The 21,332-nt window shown below is 43.3% G+C and overlaps 1 protein-coding gene across 1 annotated transcript in view; it reads right to left on the bottom strand.

Moving 5' to 3' along the window:
- The window catches only part of ALDH16A1 (aldehyde dehydrogenase 16 family member A1), a 144,816-nt gene that overhangs the window by 34,301 nt on the left and 89,183 nt on the right, over positions 1–21,332 (bottom strand). Inside the window, exon 13 of the mRNA XM_089689004.1 lies at positions 12,505–12,672. Coding sequence (XP_089545130.1) covers positions 12,505–12,672 — 168 coding nt within the window. The remainder of the gene's footprint in view (positions 1–12,504; positions 12,673–21,332) is intronic.

Genomic DNA, 21,332 nt, shown 5'->3' with positions numbered 1-21,332 from the left:
CGGTAATAAGTGGTTGCAGGTTTGGATCAAGCAGAAGCGTAGTCAAGGAACAAGCCAAAGGTTGGTAATAAGTGGTTGCAGGTTTGGATCAAGCAGAAGCGTAGTCAAGGAACAAGCCAAAGTTCGGTAATAAGTGGTTGCAGGTTTGGATCAAGCAGAAGCGTAGTCAAGGAACAAGCCAAAGGTCGGTAATAAGTAGTTGCAGGTTTGGATCAAGCAGAAGCGTAGTCAAGGAACAAGCCAAAGGTCGGTAATAAGTGGTTGCAGGTTTGAATCAAGAAGAAGCGTAGTCAAGGAACAAGCCAAAGGTTGGTAATGAGTGGTAGCGAACATACGAATGGCAGCAAGAGATATTGGCTGGAGGGGGCACAATAATCTGGCAAACAGGAAGTGCAGTGATATGGCTTAAATCAGGAAGTTCATGGGAGGAGCAAAGAGTTCAAGGTTCATGACAAGCAAGGTACAAGGCAAGATTGTCTAATGGATCAGACGGTAGCTGTCCAGCATCTCAGGTGGCCCAGCAAGAAGAATTACTTCCACACACAGCAGGGGTCCTAGGTTCAGATCCAGGCACTGACACATTGTCTCTAATTGTCAGGATTAATTTTATTGAAAATTATTTAAATTATTTTACCAGTTTGTCTATATTTTTTGAGACTTGCCCCTGTATGGGTACCCCCCGCTCGTGTTTCAAAAAGGTTAATGGGCTTTTAGTTCCTTCCTTTGACCATCCTCCCACCCTGATATTGGAATTAGGACCTTAAAGGAACCTATGGGTCAAGGTGGCCAGGCTGTACCTGTAAGGGATTCCAAATGCAGGTATCCAGCAAAGATGACCAGATCAGTGGGCTGTACCTTAGGAAATCAGGAACCAGGCTGAATAAGGTTACAATACGTTTATTAAGAAAAATAAGACACTTCCAACACTAATACCAATAAACCATAAACAATGTAAAGTAACAAAATTAATATAACAGAGCAGAAACCCAAACGATAACCTATGTACAAAGTGGAGGGAGCACACATAAGCAGGGCAAGGCCAGGACTGAGACAGGAAACAAGGGAAACAGGAAGCAAGGTACTGGGAAGCTGGAAGCAGGGAGCAGAGTACAGGCCACAGAAGCATGTCTCAGGATCAGGTACAGGAACAAGGATCAGGATTAGGCAGGGACACGGCTCATAGCTCACACAAACCGCTGGACTTCAGTCAATGGAAGAATTATATACCTCCCTGCAGCTCACATCAGGTGCAGCCCAACTACTCAGATAACTCAGCTGCTGGGAGACAGCCTAATTACTCAGATAACTCAGCTGCTGGGAGACACTCACTGGTGGCAACTGGTACTGCGCCCTTTAACACTGGGAACAACAGTGCCACCAGCAGGTAATCCAGGTAATGACAAACCTTGACACTACCTTATCTCCAGAAGTATTATTTTGCAGGTGAAATGGTCTTTTGCTTGGAGATTGTTGATAGAGAGTGATGGTGATGCTGCTACAGTATTGGAAGCCGCCCTAATGGGATCTTATGAAGGCATAAAATATCTGATACAAAGGGAACCTCAGGAATCACATTGTGCCACTGGCTCAATGAAACTTACCATAAAAACCATGGGGTCAGCCTCAAAAATCCTGTATCCAAAAGGGGAACTAGAGTATTACTCTATTCCCCACTGTGGCTGAACCTGCGGCTTTCCCATTTTCTGGAACTGCCAGATCTAGCTATATGGGCAAAGAGGGGGGTTAAAAGGATTGGAGAAGTGACTTTGGAAGACACATTTTTGACATTAGAGGAAATAAAGGGCAAATACGCACTCCCTAATTGGTACTTTTTCAGGTATACAATTGCATCACACTTTTGTGTTGCAATTTGGCTAGCTCATTTTGGTAACTCAGCCCTCCCACCTGGAAATGCTATTACATTCTGATTCTATGGTTATCTGAAATCTAAAAATAATTGTCCCTGGTCAGACCTCCTTCCACTGAGAGTTGTAGAACAAAGTGGGTTGCTGATGTTCCTGATCTACAGGGAAATGATTGGGATGATATGTAGGACTATCAGCATCTGGTGTCTGCCAAAGACGTAATCAGTACAAATTTTTTCACCATATTTACAGTACCTTCTAAATTAACAGGTATCTATTTGTCCCTTCCTGCAGAATGTGGATGTGAGGTGGTTTCTCAGATACCTTTTGTCATTGTCCTTTAGCCAAACAATTTTGGAAGGGTGTCACTGTTTCAGAAGTTACAACTCTCCCTGTCCCCTTGTCCATCCTGGTCTACCGTTTATTGTGGAGGGACTGGTTGCCACAGTGGCATATAGAACCTCACTGAGTGTACTTTTGTTCTATGCATGCAATGCGATCAAATTACATTGGAAAAAAACTATACCCCCAATGATGCAGTTCTGGAAAGAACTGGTGAACTCTGCTCTACCATTCTATACGGCTACATATTTGAATCGGGGTGGTCTCAATAATTTGAAAAGGGTTGAGGAGGTAGAAGTGGGACATCCACAGCTGATACTAATGGGTAGTTCCCCATGGTCAGGTTAGACGATTTCCAACTTTCTGAATCACTGACTTTGATGTGGGGTTATGCTCATTTCTGGGTCCAGGACACTCACTGAAGATTTTGTTTCTATAGATTCTACATTGTTTGGCACTCTTGGAATTGCTCTTATTATATACCTTGAGGTTTTTGCCCTGGTATATTGGCCCCAAACAATTGTTTTCCTATATATGGTACATGACTTTTTCTGGAGTGATGGTTGGGTACTGCACAGAAGAGGGGGTTTGGAATATTTGCGATTTTCTGGTCCTGTGTGACCGGCTGATATTGCCAGTGTGGTGGTATTTTGTATTCTTTTATTTTTGTATTTGTATACCTTTTTTACATTTGTTAATAAAAAGTAAAAAAAAAAATATTTTGAAATTTCCAAACAAACAAGCTCTAAGTCTGCTTTGCTATGCGGAATGGCACAAAGGACTGCAAACCTTTCAGAAAGTTTGGGAATGTTCTACTAAACATGGGACATATTTACAAGCCCCATCACCGGATCAAAGGATGATATAATAATATAATAGTATGAGGGAAAATGGAACAGCCATTTTATTTATCAAACATTTAGTTATGATTAAGTGGATATACTGAATGTTTATTTTGTTATTAGAATTCTTATTGTGTAGCAGCTGTATGTCTTGTTTTAGAAAGCTATTTACACCTCCAGCTGGGAAAATTCTATCTAAAGGAACATTTACATTTCAATGAACTCCACCAGAAACCAGAATGAAACTTAAAAGCAGTCCCATACAGTAGCTAGGTTCCCACCCATCTTCGGACATATAAATTGTATTAGATTTCCAAGGTAGTTAGAGAATAACTTTGAATCCAACACTATGTATTGTTCTGCTCTCCCTGCATTTAGGTCTAGCTACATGCTTGTGTAATAAACACATCTACTTTCAATTTGGCTTCAGTAGTGAAAATGTTACTGAAACCCATGAGTTTTGGGTTTCCCCGTCAATAGTATTAAGCCCCCAACAGCCTGGAAAAATTACCCTGAGGCAAAAAATCTTGGACAAGTTAGGTTTGAAACCCCTAAGTAAATTATTGCTAGCTCAGGGCTGATTGCATTTTTCTCTTGTTTTCACATTCTATTGCCTAGCAATGTTTATGTGACTTCAGTGTTCCTCTTTAGGGCAAGATATCATGAGATGGTTGGATCACACACATTTGAACATTTAAAGCCCTGGTGCCCAACATGTGGCCGAGCACTACTGGGCACCAGTCAGAAAGCAGAGTGACAGCGGCACTGAAAGAGGTGGGGGGGGGGGGGTAAACTTTCACTGCCCCCAACCATAAATGCAGGGGAGAGAGGAGGGTTAACAGGGGGGTGGGGGGGTTAATTGTACTCCAACCTCTTAAGTGTGCATTGCAATACACTGCAAAAAATGCAGCAGGACTGACATTTTTGGGCATTGAGGCACAAAAATGCGCTGCTATTGTGTTGCCCCCTAGAAGGGTCAGGAACCACACTTGAAGCCCAATATACATTTTTCAGATGACCACAGCTGGTTTAAAGTATAACTATATGCAGAACTTTTTTTAAGTTTTGAATAGAGTGGGTTATACAGTATGCCACATATAGGTGAATGGACACTCAAAAAGGAAGTCTTCCCCCATTTAACCACTCCTGCACAGGAAGTACTCAGTTTTTGTAGCAAGCAATGAAAATCGAGAAAGAGGGGAGGGACCTATGTGTCCTGTGATGTACTCCAAGAAATGGATTTTACAGGTAAGTGTGTAGAAAAAAATCCAATCTTCTTTATCGTACACCATGGGACACAGAGCAGACCATGACTATGTGAGATGTCCAAAAGCATAACTTTGAGGGATAGGTGACATCACAATAACCACCGCCAACACCCCAAAAAGGAGCTATACAGCTGTATGTAAAACACTGTGCCAAAGGCAGAATCCTCCATGGCTCTGACATCCACCTGGTAAACCCTTGCGAATGTATGAACCGAAGACCACGTAGCAGCCTTGGATACCTAAGCAACTGACGCATGGTGGTGGATAGCCCAAGATGCCCCCACACTCCTGGCAGAGTGTTCTTTCACCCAAAAGGGTGGCACCTTGCTCCTCAAACAATAGGCTTGAATGATTAACTGACAAATCCACTTAGAAATAGTTGATTTAGATGCCGCCTGTCCTCTCCTGGGTCCTTCTGGCAAAATAAACAAGGAATTAGCCTTTCTAATCTGCGCCATCATTCTCAAAAAGACCCTTACTGCCCGAACCACACCCAGGGCATGCAAAAATCTCACAAAAAGGACGGATGAGGCCGTAATACCACCTTATCCGATGTAAAACCAATAATGGTTCCCTACAAGAAAGATCTTCCAACTCCGATGCCCTTCTTACAGAGGTCATTGACACCAAAAACAGAACCTTTCGAGTTAACAGAACTAACAGAATCTCCCTGATAGGTTCAAATGGTGGTTTCTGTAAAACTGCCAAGACCAAGTTCAAGTCCCAAGCCCACAGGGCCGGTCTGACAGGAGGAATAGTATGCATCACCCCTTGTAAAAAAGTACGAACCAAAGAGTAAGAAGCAATTGGTCTTTGGAAAAAAGACAGCCAAGGCTGCAACCCAACCCTTAATACATAGCAGGTCTGATCGGTCTGGCAGAGGCCACGGAATATCCACTGCTAGCCTGACAATGTCTGTGTACCAACACCTCCTGGCAGGCTGCTGCTACCAATATCACCGGAATCCTTTTGTTTTGAATCCTGTGTAATAGCCTCAGGAGTAGCTGAATTGGTGGAAAAATATATATCAGGGAAAACTGATCCCACTGTATCACCAAAGCATCCACCCCGATCGCAAGAGGGTCCCGCATCCTAGAGACAAACCTGTCCACCTTGCTGTTAAAACTGGACGCCAATAGATTTACGTCCGGGTACCTAAAATGCTGGCAGATTGCCGAGAACACCTCGGGAGAGAGAGCCCATTCCCCTGGATACAACCGTCAACGACTGCGGTAGTCCGCCTTCCAATTCTCTATCCATGGAATGAAAACTGCTGACAGAACTGGAACATGCCCTTCTGCCTAAGCCAGAATGTGATTTATCTCCTCCTGAGCCTTCTGGTTCTTGGTACCACCTTGGTAGTTGATATATGCCGCTGCTGTAGCATTGTGGGACTGGACCCTGACTGGCCAACCATGAAGCCAGGTCGCCCAATATCTCAGGGCAAGCTGCACCACCCAAAACTCCAGAATATTGATGGGAAGGATCTTTTCCTGCGGCAACCATGTCCCCAGGACTGTGGTCCCTTCTAGAACAGCCCCCTTCCCCCCCCCCCCAACCCGAGAGGCTGGCATCGGTTGTTACCAGCTTCCAAATCACTGGTGGGAAAGATCTTCCCTTTTCCAAATTCCATGCTTCCAACCAACAATACAAGCTGCGCAGCACCCAAGGGAACAAAGACATGCGGTAATCTGGTGCTGGAATCTTTTTGTTCCATGCTAACAGAATATTCCTCTGCAAAGGCCTTCAGTGGAACTGCACATAGGGCACTGCCTCGAATGAGGATACCATCTTCTCCATTAACTTCATGCAGAGACGAATGGAAGGATACTTCCTGCTCCTCAAACTCCAAACCTGATCTCTTAGGGTGCGGCCCTTTCCTGGAAGCAGAAACATCTTTGCCTGAATAGTGTCTAGGACCAACCCCCAAAACCACAGATTCTGTACTGGCTCCAGGGCCAATTTCTCAAAGTTGAGCACACAGCCCAAGTGTTTCAGAGTATGAATCGCAAGGACCACCTTGGACCAGACTGACGCCTAAGCAGTAGATTGTCCAGATAGCCCAAAATCGATATTCCCCAATTCTGAACAGCCCCAGAACTTGAGCAGAATCTTTGTAAACACCCGAGGAGCCGTGGCTAGCCCAAAAGGTAGTGCCATGAACTGAAAATGTTGAGTTTCTATCGCAAACCGCAGAAAGCTTTAATAAGCTGGAAATATTAGCAGATACAGGTATGCGTCCATGATATCTATGGACGCTAGATAGTCTCCTTGTAAGGATGCAACTACTGACCGAGCTGACTCTATCCGAAATGAACAAATCTTTAGAAACAGGTTCAGTCCCTCTAAGTCTAGAATAGGCCTTACATCCCCATTCGGCTTTGGAACTGTGAATAGGTTTGAATAAAATCCCTGGAACCTCCGCATTCACGCCCTGGGACAACAGCTGGTTGAGTGCCAGAAACAAAGCATTCCTTCTCAATGGATTCATGGATACATTGGACCTTAAGAAACGAAGAGGAGAAATTCCCTGAAATTCCAGTTTGTACTTCTGAACAACTGTATCAGTGACCCACTTGTCCTGGATCAGCTCTTCCCAGATTTCCGCAAAAACCAAAAGTCTTCCATCCACCTACACAAGTGGGGGTGCCCTTTCATAATGAAGCGGACTTAGAATCTGACCTGGCAGGCTTCTGCATATCTGGCCCTGAAATTTTCCCTTAGACGCAGAGCCCTGTGTACGACGAAAAAAGCACCAACCACCGAAGTGCCTGACTCCTTAAAGGTCAGGCATTTGGACTTTCTCTTGGGTAAAAGCATAATTTTTCCCCCTGAAATCTTCTGGGTATACTTGTCTAGGTCCTCCCCAAACAAACATTCTCCATGAAAGGGAAAACCTGCCAACAATCTTTTGCACGGTAGATCCGCCGCCCAACTCTTTAACCACAAGATCCTGTGCATGTGTACCGACACAGAGGCCATGCGAGAGATCTGCTGAACTGAATCTTTAAGGGCATCAACTGCAAAACACAAGGTCTGTAGTAAATCTGCAAAATCCACAGCCGTATCCTCCTCCAAGATAGTTGGTCTTTTAACCACCCTTTTTAACATGGTCATTCAGACTCTGACATATACTGGTAGCAGCAACTACTGGTTGGCAGCCCCTGCCAGAGAAAAAGAAGCCTTGAGGACCGATTCTAATTTATTATCCGCCAGATCCTTAAACACCTGGGCATTATCCACAGGACAAGTTAAATGCTTATTCAGGGAAGACACAGTGACGCCTATGCCCGGCATGCCCCACTCTGTAACAAACTTCTTCCCCATAGGATACAGAAGGGAAAATCTTTTAGGCAGGACAAAAACTCTGTCTGGGTACTCCCAGTCAGCATACATAACTTGCTCCAACAAAGGATGCACTGGAAATGCCTGAATACTTTGAGGCGGTTTCAAGGAGCCCAAAGAGGAACGAGTGACCTCAGATGCCTTTATTGGCGGTAACGTGAAACCTGACAGGACCATATCAGTGAGGGTCTTAACTAATAACCTCTGTGATTGAGAAGCAGAAAACCCCTGCTTCTCATTAGGCTGTGATTCCTCTGACAGAGAATCAATTGCCTGACCCTCTTCAAGATCCTCTACCACATCTTCATCCTGAGATTCCAACCACTCTTGTTTAAGGACAGGTGGGTCCAAAGATGGGGATCTTTCCCGCTTCTTACCCCCCTGAGCCACCGATGCAACCATCCCAGCAATCTTGTCTTCTAACCCTGCTAAGACTGATGCAAGATCCTCCTTAGTTACGTACGCCGAAACAGATGCACTGGTAACAGCCACAATGCCAGACAAACATAGCTCAGATTGACCTGTTTCCCCTGGTCTTTCAGGAGAGAATAATACAGCAGAACTTCGACTAGGCTCCACAGGACCTGGGGGTGGTGCATTTGCACCCTTTCCTGCTGTGCCTCACCCACACCGCTTTCTGGATGGCATTACGTTCACTAGCGTTACAAGAACTGTGTAAGAATTTAATCAAAACACAGCATACACCACAGACCTAATTAAAAGGGAAGCAACACAATTCAATGCAGTCCACAGAAAAAAGGGGGTAGCATGCACACAGCCCTCCTGCCTGGCTGGCCAACCCTTCCAGGGGAGTACTCATGTGCTCTCTAGAATAACCTGCCCCGTGTCCTGGCCATCCCTTCAGGGTCCTGCACCAGTAGCAGCAGAGGCTGCAGCAGCTCACATGTAACAGGCAGCATCTCATGTAAACAATATGGCCGACTTCCTCTCTCATGCTACTGCTCATGCATCTCCGCCATACAAGCTCGTGTGTCCATATAATAGCAGACTCCCTCTAGTGGCCAAAATTAGTTATTACAGGCAAAAAAGGAAGTACACATCATGGCGGGCCTTGTCCTAAAGACCTTCAAGGACTCGGTCCCCCTTTTTTAAATGGGGGCCACTGCCGCGGCCCTGTATAGCACCCTGCTGGAAGCGCCTTGATCAGATCAAACTGCATAGGGTTCCGAAAATGCAGGGTCCAGCACCATAAAGCCACATTACAGAAAGGCCCAGAGGACTCTTCTCCTTACCCAACGAGGCTCGGGTACCATCCATTTTGGCTAACAGCTTTTCGAATTGGATCTGATTGAGGCCCTTGACTCTCAGTAGAATCGTTCCAGACCTCCCAATATGCTTCACAGAGCATATGCAGCACAAGTTCAGTGAACATCCACCTTACAGATATTGGCAAAAAAACTGAGTACTTTCTGCGTAGGAGGGATTATTTGGGGGAGGACTTCCTGTTTGATTGGTCAGCCAGTGTCCATTCACCTATAGGTGGCATATAACCCACATAGTCATTATTATTGTCTGCTCTGTGTCCCATAATGTATGATACAGAAAGAATGCAAGTGATGCAAAAGCTATACATTACAAGGGAAAAACCTAAATTAGAATGAGCTTTCCAGTCTCTTTGACTGGCAGTCGGCCAAGAGTCATATGTGCAACCCATAGGCCAGAGCTGTCATCTCAAGTCTATGGGTAGCTGAACACTCTTATTTTTCATGCAAACATCCATTTTACAGGAAAAAAATAATCCATGCTCTAAACCAGGGGTAGGCAACACTAAAGGGGTGGATATCTATCTGAAGAGAAGTCAAAGATCACCAGGAACAGTGTCGCCTCCCCATAGCTGATTTAAACCTTTAATTGCTGTACTACCATGTCGAAATCACGTGCATTGCATAGTAATCATGGATTTAGATCAGGCGTTGAGGAGGCAACATATTGCTTGCTCATCACCTGTCAAAACACACTAGGATTGCTTTTCAGAAGAGCAGCATTGCCTGCTGCACTCGTGAATGAGCCCTTAGCTGCATTCAACATGGCACCCTTAGGGAAGTGTTAAAACCCTGCTGCTGAGTCTGGGTTTTTTCGACCAAACCCTACCCCTTTTAACTTCTGAGGCATCAGCCAAAGGTGTACACATGCCAGAACAGGAATTTAACCCCCTGTTACTTTTGGTGGGTGCTACCACCTGGCAACTGCGAACCACTCAAGTAAATGGGGCCACTCTGCAAGCGCCCCAAAAATGCATGCTTCTGCAGGGTCCAAGTGGTTACAGCAGGTGGTGAGAAAGCGACATAATGCTGCCTGCTTTAACCCCTTGCTTGCTGTACTGTACAAGGCTGCAGGGCACTTGCAGAACGGCCTCATTCACTTGAATAAGTCATACTTGGCAGGTGCTACACCCACCAACCATGACCGGGCAAATAACTCCTGCTGTGGATGGGACATGTGTACATCCCTGGCCACTGCAGCTAAATGATGTGTGGTTGGGGCGGGTGGTAAAAAACATATCTTGACTACGGGGTTTTACACCCCCCCCCCCCCCACACACACACACACAAAATGTAAATGAACCCTTACTGTTCTGAGCCCCCTGTAAGGCTGCTGATGTGCTGGGGTTTACCTGCACCGCGGGTGCAGTGCAGTGCATCTGCGACTTTCCTGGGTTAGCTGGACTTTGCCATAGACTTCTTTTATATCCTGCAGGTGTGGTGCTCTTTCTGAAAGCGCACCAAAACTCCAGCAAGGAAAGCTGCAGGTACTAGGCACAATGCGCAGTGTCAGTAAACCGCAGCACATCAGTGTGAAAGCAGCCCTATACTATTATGCCCAGTGTATTGCTTCACACTGACCTGAAGACCTCTTCTTTCCTGCTGCTGGCACCACTCTGGAGACCTCTAGCTGGGATAAGAGGTGGAGTGTAGTTGGTATCACTCAGCATGGGAGAGGAGCCAGCACTACAGAGGAGACATCAGCCTATGTGGCTCTTGCTCCTTCACTACAGCTCCAACTTTACAAGTAGTCCTTCTGCATTGCACTCTGTTTGATACTCTGGGATGGCGGGTCAGCAAACCCAGATCATGATCTACCAGTCACCTGGCCACGATCTGCTGGTAGATGGCGATCTCGTGGTTGCAGACTCCCACTCTAGACTATGCCTTTCTTCCCTTAATTCCTTACCTCTTATTTGTTAGGACTTTACAACTGCTTGCTTATCATTTCCACCTTTTTTATTGCAAGTAAAAAGGTGATGTTGAGCCTCCATGATTAAAAGAACTAGTAACCAATGAATAAAGGGCCAGGGACAGCAAGACTGGTTAGGAAAGGGTTGGAAGACGCTGGATATCCTCCAGCCAGAAAAAGAAGTAGAATCTATCTGCAACTTCTAATGCACGTTGTATATTAAGCAATTCCAGTACAGCACAGGAGCCTGTCTGACCATAAAAGACTGAAGGTACGTGTGGAGTTCAGCTTTAAGGCCTCAAGCACACTGGATGTTTTTTCAGCTGCTCCTAGGGGCTTCTGTTTTTTTTCTGCTTCTGTAAACCCCTGCATGTGCACACAGACTTTTAGGGGAGTTAAGAGGCAGAAAAAAACCCACTGCCAGTGCGTCCAGGAGCAGCAGTGTATGGCTGAAAATAAAGAGCTTGAAGCTTGTAAACGCAGCTAAATGTACCTAAGCACTATGCGTGTTCAGAGCTTGAGAGTTAATTCATTTCAATGGCTACAAAACATATTATTCTGGCCCATGAAATTAATTATTACCCAAGCACTTGATGCAGCGAAACGAGTTACATACTTTTACAACTGTCAGGAGAGCAAGCAAAATGTCCTGTGTGCATGAGGCCTCAATGTAAATACTGGGAGAAATGTACTTACTACTTTCAGTATGAATTATCTAAAAGCTGTGCAAAGGAATACAGTTTAGTTTCTATAAAAATCAGCCACAGCTTGAGTAGAAAAGTCCATAATCTTTGAGGGGAAGCACTGATCTTTTTTTTTTTTGCACAAGTCTGACACACCCCCTACTGAGTCAGAGCATATCGGACTTCTGCAGGAAGACCACTACTTTACTACAAAGCAAGGGATCCACTCTGCAGAGTCTGGAAGGGAACAGGCTATCCTAATCTCCTTTAGATGGTAGGCAATCTGTAAGGTCTCTTTCACATTAGCGATAATCCTTACCGCCTTTTGAAAAGTGATCTATGTTGGATCTCTTTTTAGAGGGCAGTATAGCAGCATCTGACAGGTGTTCAGAAGGTACTACTGCCTACCTCCTAATGTCTGCTTTAATATTTTTTTTTTTTGTTGTTTACTTTTTTTATTTTGCCTAATGGCAATTTTACATTTCGCATCTGCATAGCAACTGCAAACCATGTGCTTGGCACACAGTTGCTGAGCAGCCCCATTGAACGCAATGGGAGAGTTTGACAGGTGGTGCCACCTGTCAAAATCAGCAGCTTGAATTAAAGTGGAAGTAAACTCTACTTTTTAACTTGTACCTACAGGTAAGTCTATAAGAAGGCTTACCTGTAAGTATAGTGAATATCTCCTAAACTTGCACTATTTAGGAGATAGTCACATGTGATGTAGCCAGTGATGTCATCAACACATGTATTGTAAGTGAATGGCATACTTGTGCCATACCTTCAGAGCTCCATGCCAGGGATTGCGTGGCTAATTGTGCAAAGAAGTCCAAAAGACACTGAACACCATTTGATTTGATGCACCTGCAAGGTATTTAGAGGATTTTTAACTGAAACTTTACTTGGACTTTAAATGCATACTTACATTATTGAAAAATGCAAAAAACTACAGCCATGCACTTACCCAGGAGCGGCTTTATGGGCTGCCTCCACTGCGTTCCGCACATCCTTTCGGTTACTGTCTGAAACATATGCCACCACAACACCATCGGAGTTATAGATAGGGCGAGAGTACATGCCATCGGGACGCTTTTGGGCCCCACCATAATACAGCTTGAAGGTCCTGTCAACGCTAAGAGGAAATAGAAAAGCCCAGTTTAATAGGAATAAATACAGATCTTCAGGCACTTTCAGTGAAACACTAACTTGATTATTGGAGCAAGGCTTCAATTGACCTTGTGCTGGGAACACTATATACATTGGAAAAGTTTTAGCAAACATTTTTTATCCTTACCAGCACTTAAATATTTAGATGCGTCATTAAACCCAAAAGCAAGCATTTACTATATTGCAGCCTAACAATTCTAAGTTGTGATGGCTGAATTCGTTTTTTTTAGGCTTTCTTTCTTTTATTTTCACCTGGTGATTTAGCCAGTAAGTCTGTTATTTAAAAAAAACAAAAAACAAAAAAAAAACAAGCTGCCCTGCAGATATAGCAATTGAAGGGTGGAGACAAACTATTTAACACTGACAGGGGTGCTTACAATGCAAAGCTTTTATGTATTTAAGTATACCCTTTATCCCAAAAGGAACAGAACTGTTGCTGTAACTGCTTAAAGTGTTAGGTGGAGCTTGGCTTCGATTTGTTTAGTGCAGGGGTGCTCAACCTGTAGCTCGCGGGCCACATGTGGCTCTTATATCCTGCGGCTTTGGTGCGCTTTCTGAAAGCGCAGGAACTGATCCTCTCCATTTTCCTCCTGTACCTGCTGAAAGCCAGTTTCTCCTCCTTTCCCCCCTGATGGCATTCAGCGGCTGCAGGAGGATAATGTTTATTATGCCATTCAAAATAAGAAATTTGAAATTCTGGACCACTTCATATTATTGTGGCCCACGACCAGTTACCAAATCACTTAAGTAACCCTCACTCTTCAAAAGGTTGAGCACCACTGGTTTAGTGTATCTAAAACTGCTAGTACATCTAACACTCCCCTCCCCCCAAACTGAAGATGCTGCTGTCCAAAAGTGTCTTTGTGCTCCTTCATGTGCTCCAGAGTGGAGGCACTCTAATAAAGGAGGTGTGTTACTGGCCAGATCACCGGGTGAATACAAAGGGAAAAGCCTAAAAAAAACCTAAAAAACTAATGCAGCCACCACACCTACTGCTGCAAAATATTTTTATTTTTGGATTTAATACTGCTTTAAGTGCATGCTGGGAGGTATTACCTTTACTTTAATTGAAAAGTCAGAGAATTTCAGGGAGATTTAAAACTTTCAATTTCTACACATCCCTAGAAAGTAATCTGAAAGAGCACGCACACATGCATACTTTGGTTGTCAGGTCTGGGTCATACTGTCAGTGCGTGTTCCAACAAGTGTAGCAATGTCGAGTTTGTTATGGGGATCCAGGAAAGTTGTCTGAGTGCTGATTCACATATATGCGGTGCGGACTGAAGCTCAGGTTCCCCAGCTTATTGATACAGTGGTTGTTCACAGGTTCACATCAGAAGCTTTAGGACAGGATTAGCTCAGGATCTTATCTTGTTCACACATATGCGGTTTAGAAACAGTTCTCATAGAAATCAATAGCCTGTAATCCGCACGCACCTGAACCAGACCGCACTGCTCAGAAATACGACTCTTTTTAATACCACACTGAATCCGCACCGCCAGTGCACCGGACATATGTGAACAGACACCATAGGAAGCAATGTTTTTTCATGTCATGCGAGTTGGATGTGGTTTAAACCGCATCCAATCCGCATATACAGTGGATATAAAAAGTCTGCACACCCCTGTTAAAATGTCAGTTTTCTGTGATGTAAAAAAAATGAGACAAAGATAAATCATTTCAAAACTTTCTACGTTTAATGTGACCTATAAACTGTACAACTCAATTGAAAAAACATACTGAAATCTTTTAGGGGGGGAAGTAAACATAAAAAACTAAAATAATGTGGTTGCATAAGTGCAACCTCTTATAACTGGGGATGTAGCTGTTCGGAATTAAGCAATCACATTGAAAATTATGTTAAATAGGAGTCGGTACACACCTGCCATCATTTAAAGTGCCTCTGATTAACCCCAAATAAAGTTCAGCAATTCTAGTAGGTCTTTCCTGGCATTTTCTTAGTCGCATCCTACAGCAACAGCCATGGTCCGCAGAGAGCTTCCAAAGTATTAGAGGAATCTCATTGTTAAAAGGTATCAGTCAGGAGAATGGTACAAAAGAATTTCCAAGGCATTAGATATACCATGGAACACAGTGAAGGCAGTCATCAAGTGGAGAAAATATGGCGCAACAGTGACATTACCAAACACTGGACGCCCCTCCAAAATTGATGAAAAGACAGGAAGAAAACTGGTCTGGGAGGCTGCCAAGAGCAGAATAAATGCTGTTAAAGTGACCATTCTCCCTAAACGTTTGTACCCATTTGGCAATCTGCCTGTCCCAATCCCTTTCCTACACCCTAAAATCTTTCCAAAATCACATTTTATACTTTATCTGGGCCAATAAAAGATGTCAGATCACTATGCTCACACACCAGAAACAGGGAGGCCTGGGAGTCCCTAACTTCCCCGAATATTGCATGAAGGATCAAATCGCACCCTTAATTTCAATATACGCAGCACAACAAGCTCCCATTTGGGAAACCTTAGAAGCACTCTCTTGACACCTGATTTTCCTTTCCTCACTCCTATGGCTCCCCCCAAAATCTAGACACACATCCATCAGCCCCCTAATGACCCACTCACTACGTACATCGGATTCTACAAAATACACTAGCGGCCTGCTCTCCCCACAAATACCACTCCTACCCATCGTGGGTAATCCCGTTTCTACCCAGCTTTGAATCCCCCGCCGCATTTCACTGGTGGATCACTCACAATTTCAAATGTATTCATTCCTTCCTCAGGGGCTGTTCAGTTTACAAGTGGGCAGAATTAAAAGAAAGACATCAAGTCCCCTCTACAGAGCTTTTCCGATATCTCCAGATCAAACACTGGATTAATTTGGTTCTCACCAACAAAGATCCGACCACACAATTGTCTCTGGTTGAACACATATGCCACCGGACGCCTCTTTCCCCTAAACTCATTTCTATCCTATATTCACAATTCACTAATTTACAGAATCCTAACAATTACACTTACGTTTCCAGATTTGAGGGGGACCTTAAAAGACACTAAAGACCGTGGAAGTTGGTCACAGATATGGACAACGTTGACCACATGCTCTATTAGTATTCTCACTATGGAATCGGCTTTCAAATTGGTAACAAGATGGTATCTTGCCCCTTTCCGTTTAGCCTTACTCCATTCATCCGCCCCTAACATTTGATTCCGAGGCTGTAATGCACCAGTCGATGTTCTTCACATATGGTGGACATGCCCCATGCTCTCCAGATTTTGGTCTAAGGTTCTTAAACTACTTCAATCACTAGTAATAGTAGTGGCGAGAGAGCGACCAGATATGATTATTGCAGCACATCCCTTAAAATTGCAAATATTCAGTAGAGAAGATGGGACTTTCAGGGTGCATGAACATGAATACCAAACATATTAAAAAGTTATATAATTTATTATTTCGTATTTTTTTTAAAAACAAAAAGAGGAAAAAATACAGAAACATAAAAACAATTTCAGTACTAACAGTGGAACGGAGATTCAAACTTGATTATATAATTGTAGTTACTCCCTACATGTTTCGCCCTCAATCACTACTCACCTGTCCCTTTCTGAGAGACCCCTGTCCCTCTTACATTTAAAACCCCCAGGCATATCTAAACACCAATTTAAAATTGGCCACACATGTGCTACTGGCGGTCAAACAAACCATAGTGAAAGCCTGGAAACAACAGTTTGCATCCTTTACGGAAGTCCACCACCGGCAAAATTTTTCTTACTAAATGAGAAACTGTCAAGCATCCTCTTGGACACCCATGAGAGATTCCTCAAAATCTGGACTTCTTGGATCCAGCATGCCTATCCCGAACTCTCAGCTTACAGCTTCACCTCCTTTTAATCCGCTTAATCATCCAAGCAGAATTCCTTTTCCCTCTTCATTTTTGCTTCTTGGCTCTACCACGGGGATGCCCTACAAACTGCAAGACATCTTGCGCGTCCCTTAGTTTGGAATATATCAGTATACTTGTGAACACTTAAAAGTTGTTAGGGGTATAAATATCTAAGCTTTATATAGTTAGATTTGGCTAAATACTTCTTTAATTCATTCAGTCATCATACAGAAGTTTTGTAAATATTAGCATGGATTATAAATTGCAAATAGCTGCATGTTTTCCATTTTTTGCTATACGCCAGAAAAAAAAAAAAAGCTAGAGATTTGAAATCCCTGCGGCTTTTTTGCCTCTCAGTGCAGTGATGATCGTATGGGCTAGACGGCTTCTGATTGGTCAGCACCACGGTGCTGGGGATAAGAAATCCCTGCGGCTTTATCTCCTCTCCTTGCAGGGATGACAGTATGGACTAGATGGCTTCTGATTTGTCAGCACCGTGGCATACTGTCATCCCTGCACGGACAGGAAAAAAAGCCATGGGCAATTCAAATCCCCAGCTTTTCCTACAGCATAGGATCTGTGCAGGGAGGTTTCCTGCACCGTTCCTGGGTTCACACAGGAGCAATCGAGAAACCACATGCAATTTGGACAGGAATCACATTCCTTTTCAAATTGCATGCTGTTCTTTGCAGTGCAATTTGCATCCATACATTTTGTTATGACTCAAATTGCACCAAAGTATCATTTTCAAGTATTGGAAGCGTTTTCACAAGTACAAGTACTTGGAAAATACTCAGTATCGATGCATCACTAATTGCAATGCTTTAGTCATGTGACCATCAATATATTCCATGGTCTTCCTGTAGTGGCAGAGCATGGCGTCTATTGACGCTCTCACATCATCGATCTCCTGTATCAGACTACATCTTTCAACATTCTGTATCTGCATTTCTCAGAGCTTCTGTTAATGCCTTTGTGATAGTGGATACAGCAATACAATGACATCACCACCTAGCTGAATAGAGACAGAGATCGGAGGGCCGACATTGCTGCAAACTCAGCAACAGTACTGTGGCATTGCTGGCCCAACACAGGAAACCATAGCAGGACGACTGGCAGGACTGCCAGGTAAATACTCAGAAACTACGTATAATAAGGAAAGGTTACACTTCATTGAATTATGTTCTGTACTCTGCATGTTCTACTTTTAATTGCTGAAGAGCAAAAACTGAACTAACTCTGAAGGGGTTAAATCAGGCACTAAAGAATAAGCTGTGGGTTTAAATGGTAAATTACAGTCATTTTCTCCTAAGGTCAAAGCTTACCACCTATAACTGACCACAGGCATTAGTATTGTGCAGAACACCCACTCATTCAGCACCGCAGAGAAGTGCTAAAACTTTCCACAAGTCAGAATATAACTCAGTGGGTGGAGGATAAAACAGACAATTGAGTAGAAAATAAAAACTTGTGGTGGAAGGGTAATTCCATAGATGTGGTAATAATAATTAATAATAATATATATATTCATATATGTATATATGTTTTTTATATATATATATATACATAAAAAATGGGTTTTTAGATTTTATATATATTTTTTTTGGTGTTTTATTAAATATAATTATTATGTGTAAAAAAGTTTTTCTAATATAATAAAGAGTTTTTTTAATATAGGTTGGTTGGGGTTTAAACTGTATAGTGATATTCCATAGATTTATCGGTTAACAATGGGATAAAAGAATTGCAGTAATAAATAGAGTTATAGATCTAGGTTTTTCCCATAGGGGGACATTATGATAATGTCCCTCCGTGTTGTATAGTGAAGGTAGTGGGCTTCGGGAAAATGGCCGCCGAGAGCCCGCCTTCTAATTGGGAAGAGAGATTAGGCTGATCCTATTTAAATGCATTTAGACACTGGTGGGCGTTAACCCTGATGAAGTCACGACGCACGTGACGCAACGCGTCGGTACGCCATATCCGGTTCAGAATTACGTCACTTCCGGTCACGTGGGACGCATGTCCGAACGGAGCGGCCATATTGGTGTTCCCCTGTGATTCATGTGATACACCTATGGGATGAAGTGGAAAGTCTGTGTAACCAGGGAGAAAATTGTGAGTACAACCAATATATAATAGAAGTGGCCTATAATAAACAATATTATACTATGGGAGCTCTGTTTTATGTCCTATATGACGTATGAGTGGAGGAGAAGTGGAGACCCTGTGATCCCCTGCTGAGCTACCGAAGGAGAAAGATTGGCCATAGAGGAGATTAAGTAGCCTTTTGGCCCCTTGAGGGTCAGTGCGGGGAGGTGAGCAGGCACTGCTGCCATTTGAGGATTTGTGTGTGAGCACTAGAAGTGAAGACCACGGTTTTTTTCACAAGCTACACCTGCATGGACTTTATTTATTTATATATATATGTTATATTTATATATATATTTTTTGCATATGCACGTAGGAAAGTTTTTTATACACTTGTTCACTTTTTGAGCTTTTTTGATTATTTGTTCACTTAATGAGCACTTTTTCATTTATTTATATAATATAATTTTTTTGTGAATGAGAAGAAAGTTTTTTATTGGAGGTATTAGATTATTTATCACTGGTGTGTTTTTATATATATTTATATATTTATTTAGTATTTTTCACTGATATATTAAGTATTCAGTTTTGTTTCTAATTTTACACACTATTAGTTGGCATGTTCCAGTGATCTACAAGGAACTATTAACACTTTAGCACTTATATCCACTGATGGCACCTTAATATATATATTTATTGATTTAGCGCTTCACTGTTTAAGGTATATACTATTGGTTACTGTATGGTTAAGTTTTAAGTGGCAGCAGCTGTTTAGATAGGGATTGTGCCTATATTGAGCGCAGGAGGATACTCTAATATTGAAATACCACTAAGCCGCAACACACAGGAAACCTTACTGGAGAAGCAAGAAACTAGCCTTCAAATAGTTTCTATCTCCCTCACTAGAATGTGCAACAAATGCACATACTACCAATTATATTCATGAACAATGAAAGTGACCTAAAAGGGAAAGAAATGTTGTAAATGCACCTGGTTTAACTAGAAAGCTTGGATGAAGTGGAATAACTACAGAGTAAATACTTCTGCCTCTGGTTTTAAAAGGAGATAAATATAGGCAGCCTAAGCAATCGCCTTAAAGAGAAGCTAAATTCTGGAAGCTGTGTCCAAAAAAAGCATTGGGCAAAAGGACTAGTCCCCAGTATTGCTCAGGGCCATCTTAATGTATGGCACCGCCCAGGGTCCCATGAATATCTTGCATTATAGGCTAACAGAAGATGTGACAGCACAGGAACGTCGCCTAGTCTTGAAAAGTGCAGCCAGGTAGGGGAAAGCAGCTGCTCTTTTTGTAGTATTCTAGTACAGCCTCAACAGCTAACAGTCTTTAAACACTGAACTGCAGAGCTGGAGTGGGCAGTAATGGACAGAACCGTGCACCTGGAAAGCTGCTTCCCAGGTCCCAATCTTTCCTCTTTCCTTCCATGCAGTACTGTGCACACAGGCATCTTACTCAATGGTGGACGTGCCAAACGCTAGTCAGTACAGTAAGCTGTGTTTTTTCAAAAGGCTATGTATTTACCATATATCTTTAGTATTATGTAGTCACTTCAGTCTTCCAATTAGGGACCCTGGCAGCCATCGGCCACATTCATGGAGTATCCCAAGGATGATTCTGTTAATTGTTTTTAGTCTTTAAGACAGAAGGGATCACTGCCCAATTTGGACTGTTCAAAATGTTCATTTCTGTTGTTGAATGCTTGCCATAATCTAAGATGTTAATATTATGGAGGTAGGGGATACCAGATGTATGACTCCAGTTTTTTTGAACCACTTGAAAACAAAAATCACCCTGCATGAAACTCTCCTACTCTCCAGATACTCTCCTCGGGTGGAGACACTGATTATTTTTACTTGGAAAAATTTCCAACTCAGTCTTTTGCAACATACATGAAATACTTATGTGACCTCATTTGAATAGGAATGTAGTTACAAGAGGAAATTATTTGGGGATGTGCTATCTGGCAGAGATCCTGTCACATCCCTTCCAACCCTTTATTTCAGTTGAAAGTTCTGTGCTTTCATTATTGATTGTCATGTTGACTCTGAACTGCTGGTTACTTGAGACATAATCATGTCCTACAATGACTCTTCCACATTAACCACATGCCGCCCAGCCACTGTAGAAATACGTTGGCAGGGCGGCACGGCGGCGCAAAACCATGTTTTAAAACGTGTGTTTTCAAAACAGGTAGGGGGCGCGCGTGAGGCGCGCCCCCGCCCTACCTGTCCCTTCGATCACGGCCGCGGATGTCAGTCGCCGGGTCACAGCCGGTCGTTACCGGCTGTGTCCCGGTGATTAGCGGCAATCACTGACAGAGAGCACAGCTGCAGTAGCTGTGCTTTCTGTCAGTTCCCTGACAGCTCCTGACATGCTGAGCTGGAGAGAAGAGTTTATTCTCCCGATCAGCTTGCCCCCCCCCCCTTGCAGTACACACCCCCGCCCCCTAGTAAAACACTCCCCTCACACAGTTAACCCTTTCACTGAATAATAAAGTTAACCCCTTCCTCCCAAGTGCCATTAGTACAGTGTCAGTGTTTTTTTTTTTGCACTGATCACTGTATTAGTGTCACTGGGGATGTCAGTGACCCCAAGTCGGTTCCCCCCCCAGTGTCAGAATGTCCGCCGCAGTCCCGCAGTCCCACCATAAGTCGGTGATCGCTGCCATTATTC

This window comes from Staurois parvus, unplaced genomic scaffold (genome assembly GCF_062004578.1).
Source record: "Staurois parvus isolate SC_StPar_1 unplaced genomic scaffold, SC_StPar_1.0 ptg000465l, whole genome shotgun sequence".
NCBI lineage: Eukaryota > Metazoa > Chordata > Amphibia > Anura > Ranidae > Staurois > Staurois parvus.
Note: the sequence above shows the minus strand (reverse complement) of the source record. Positions and strands in the feature narration are given on the sequence as shown.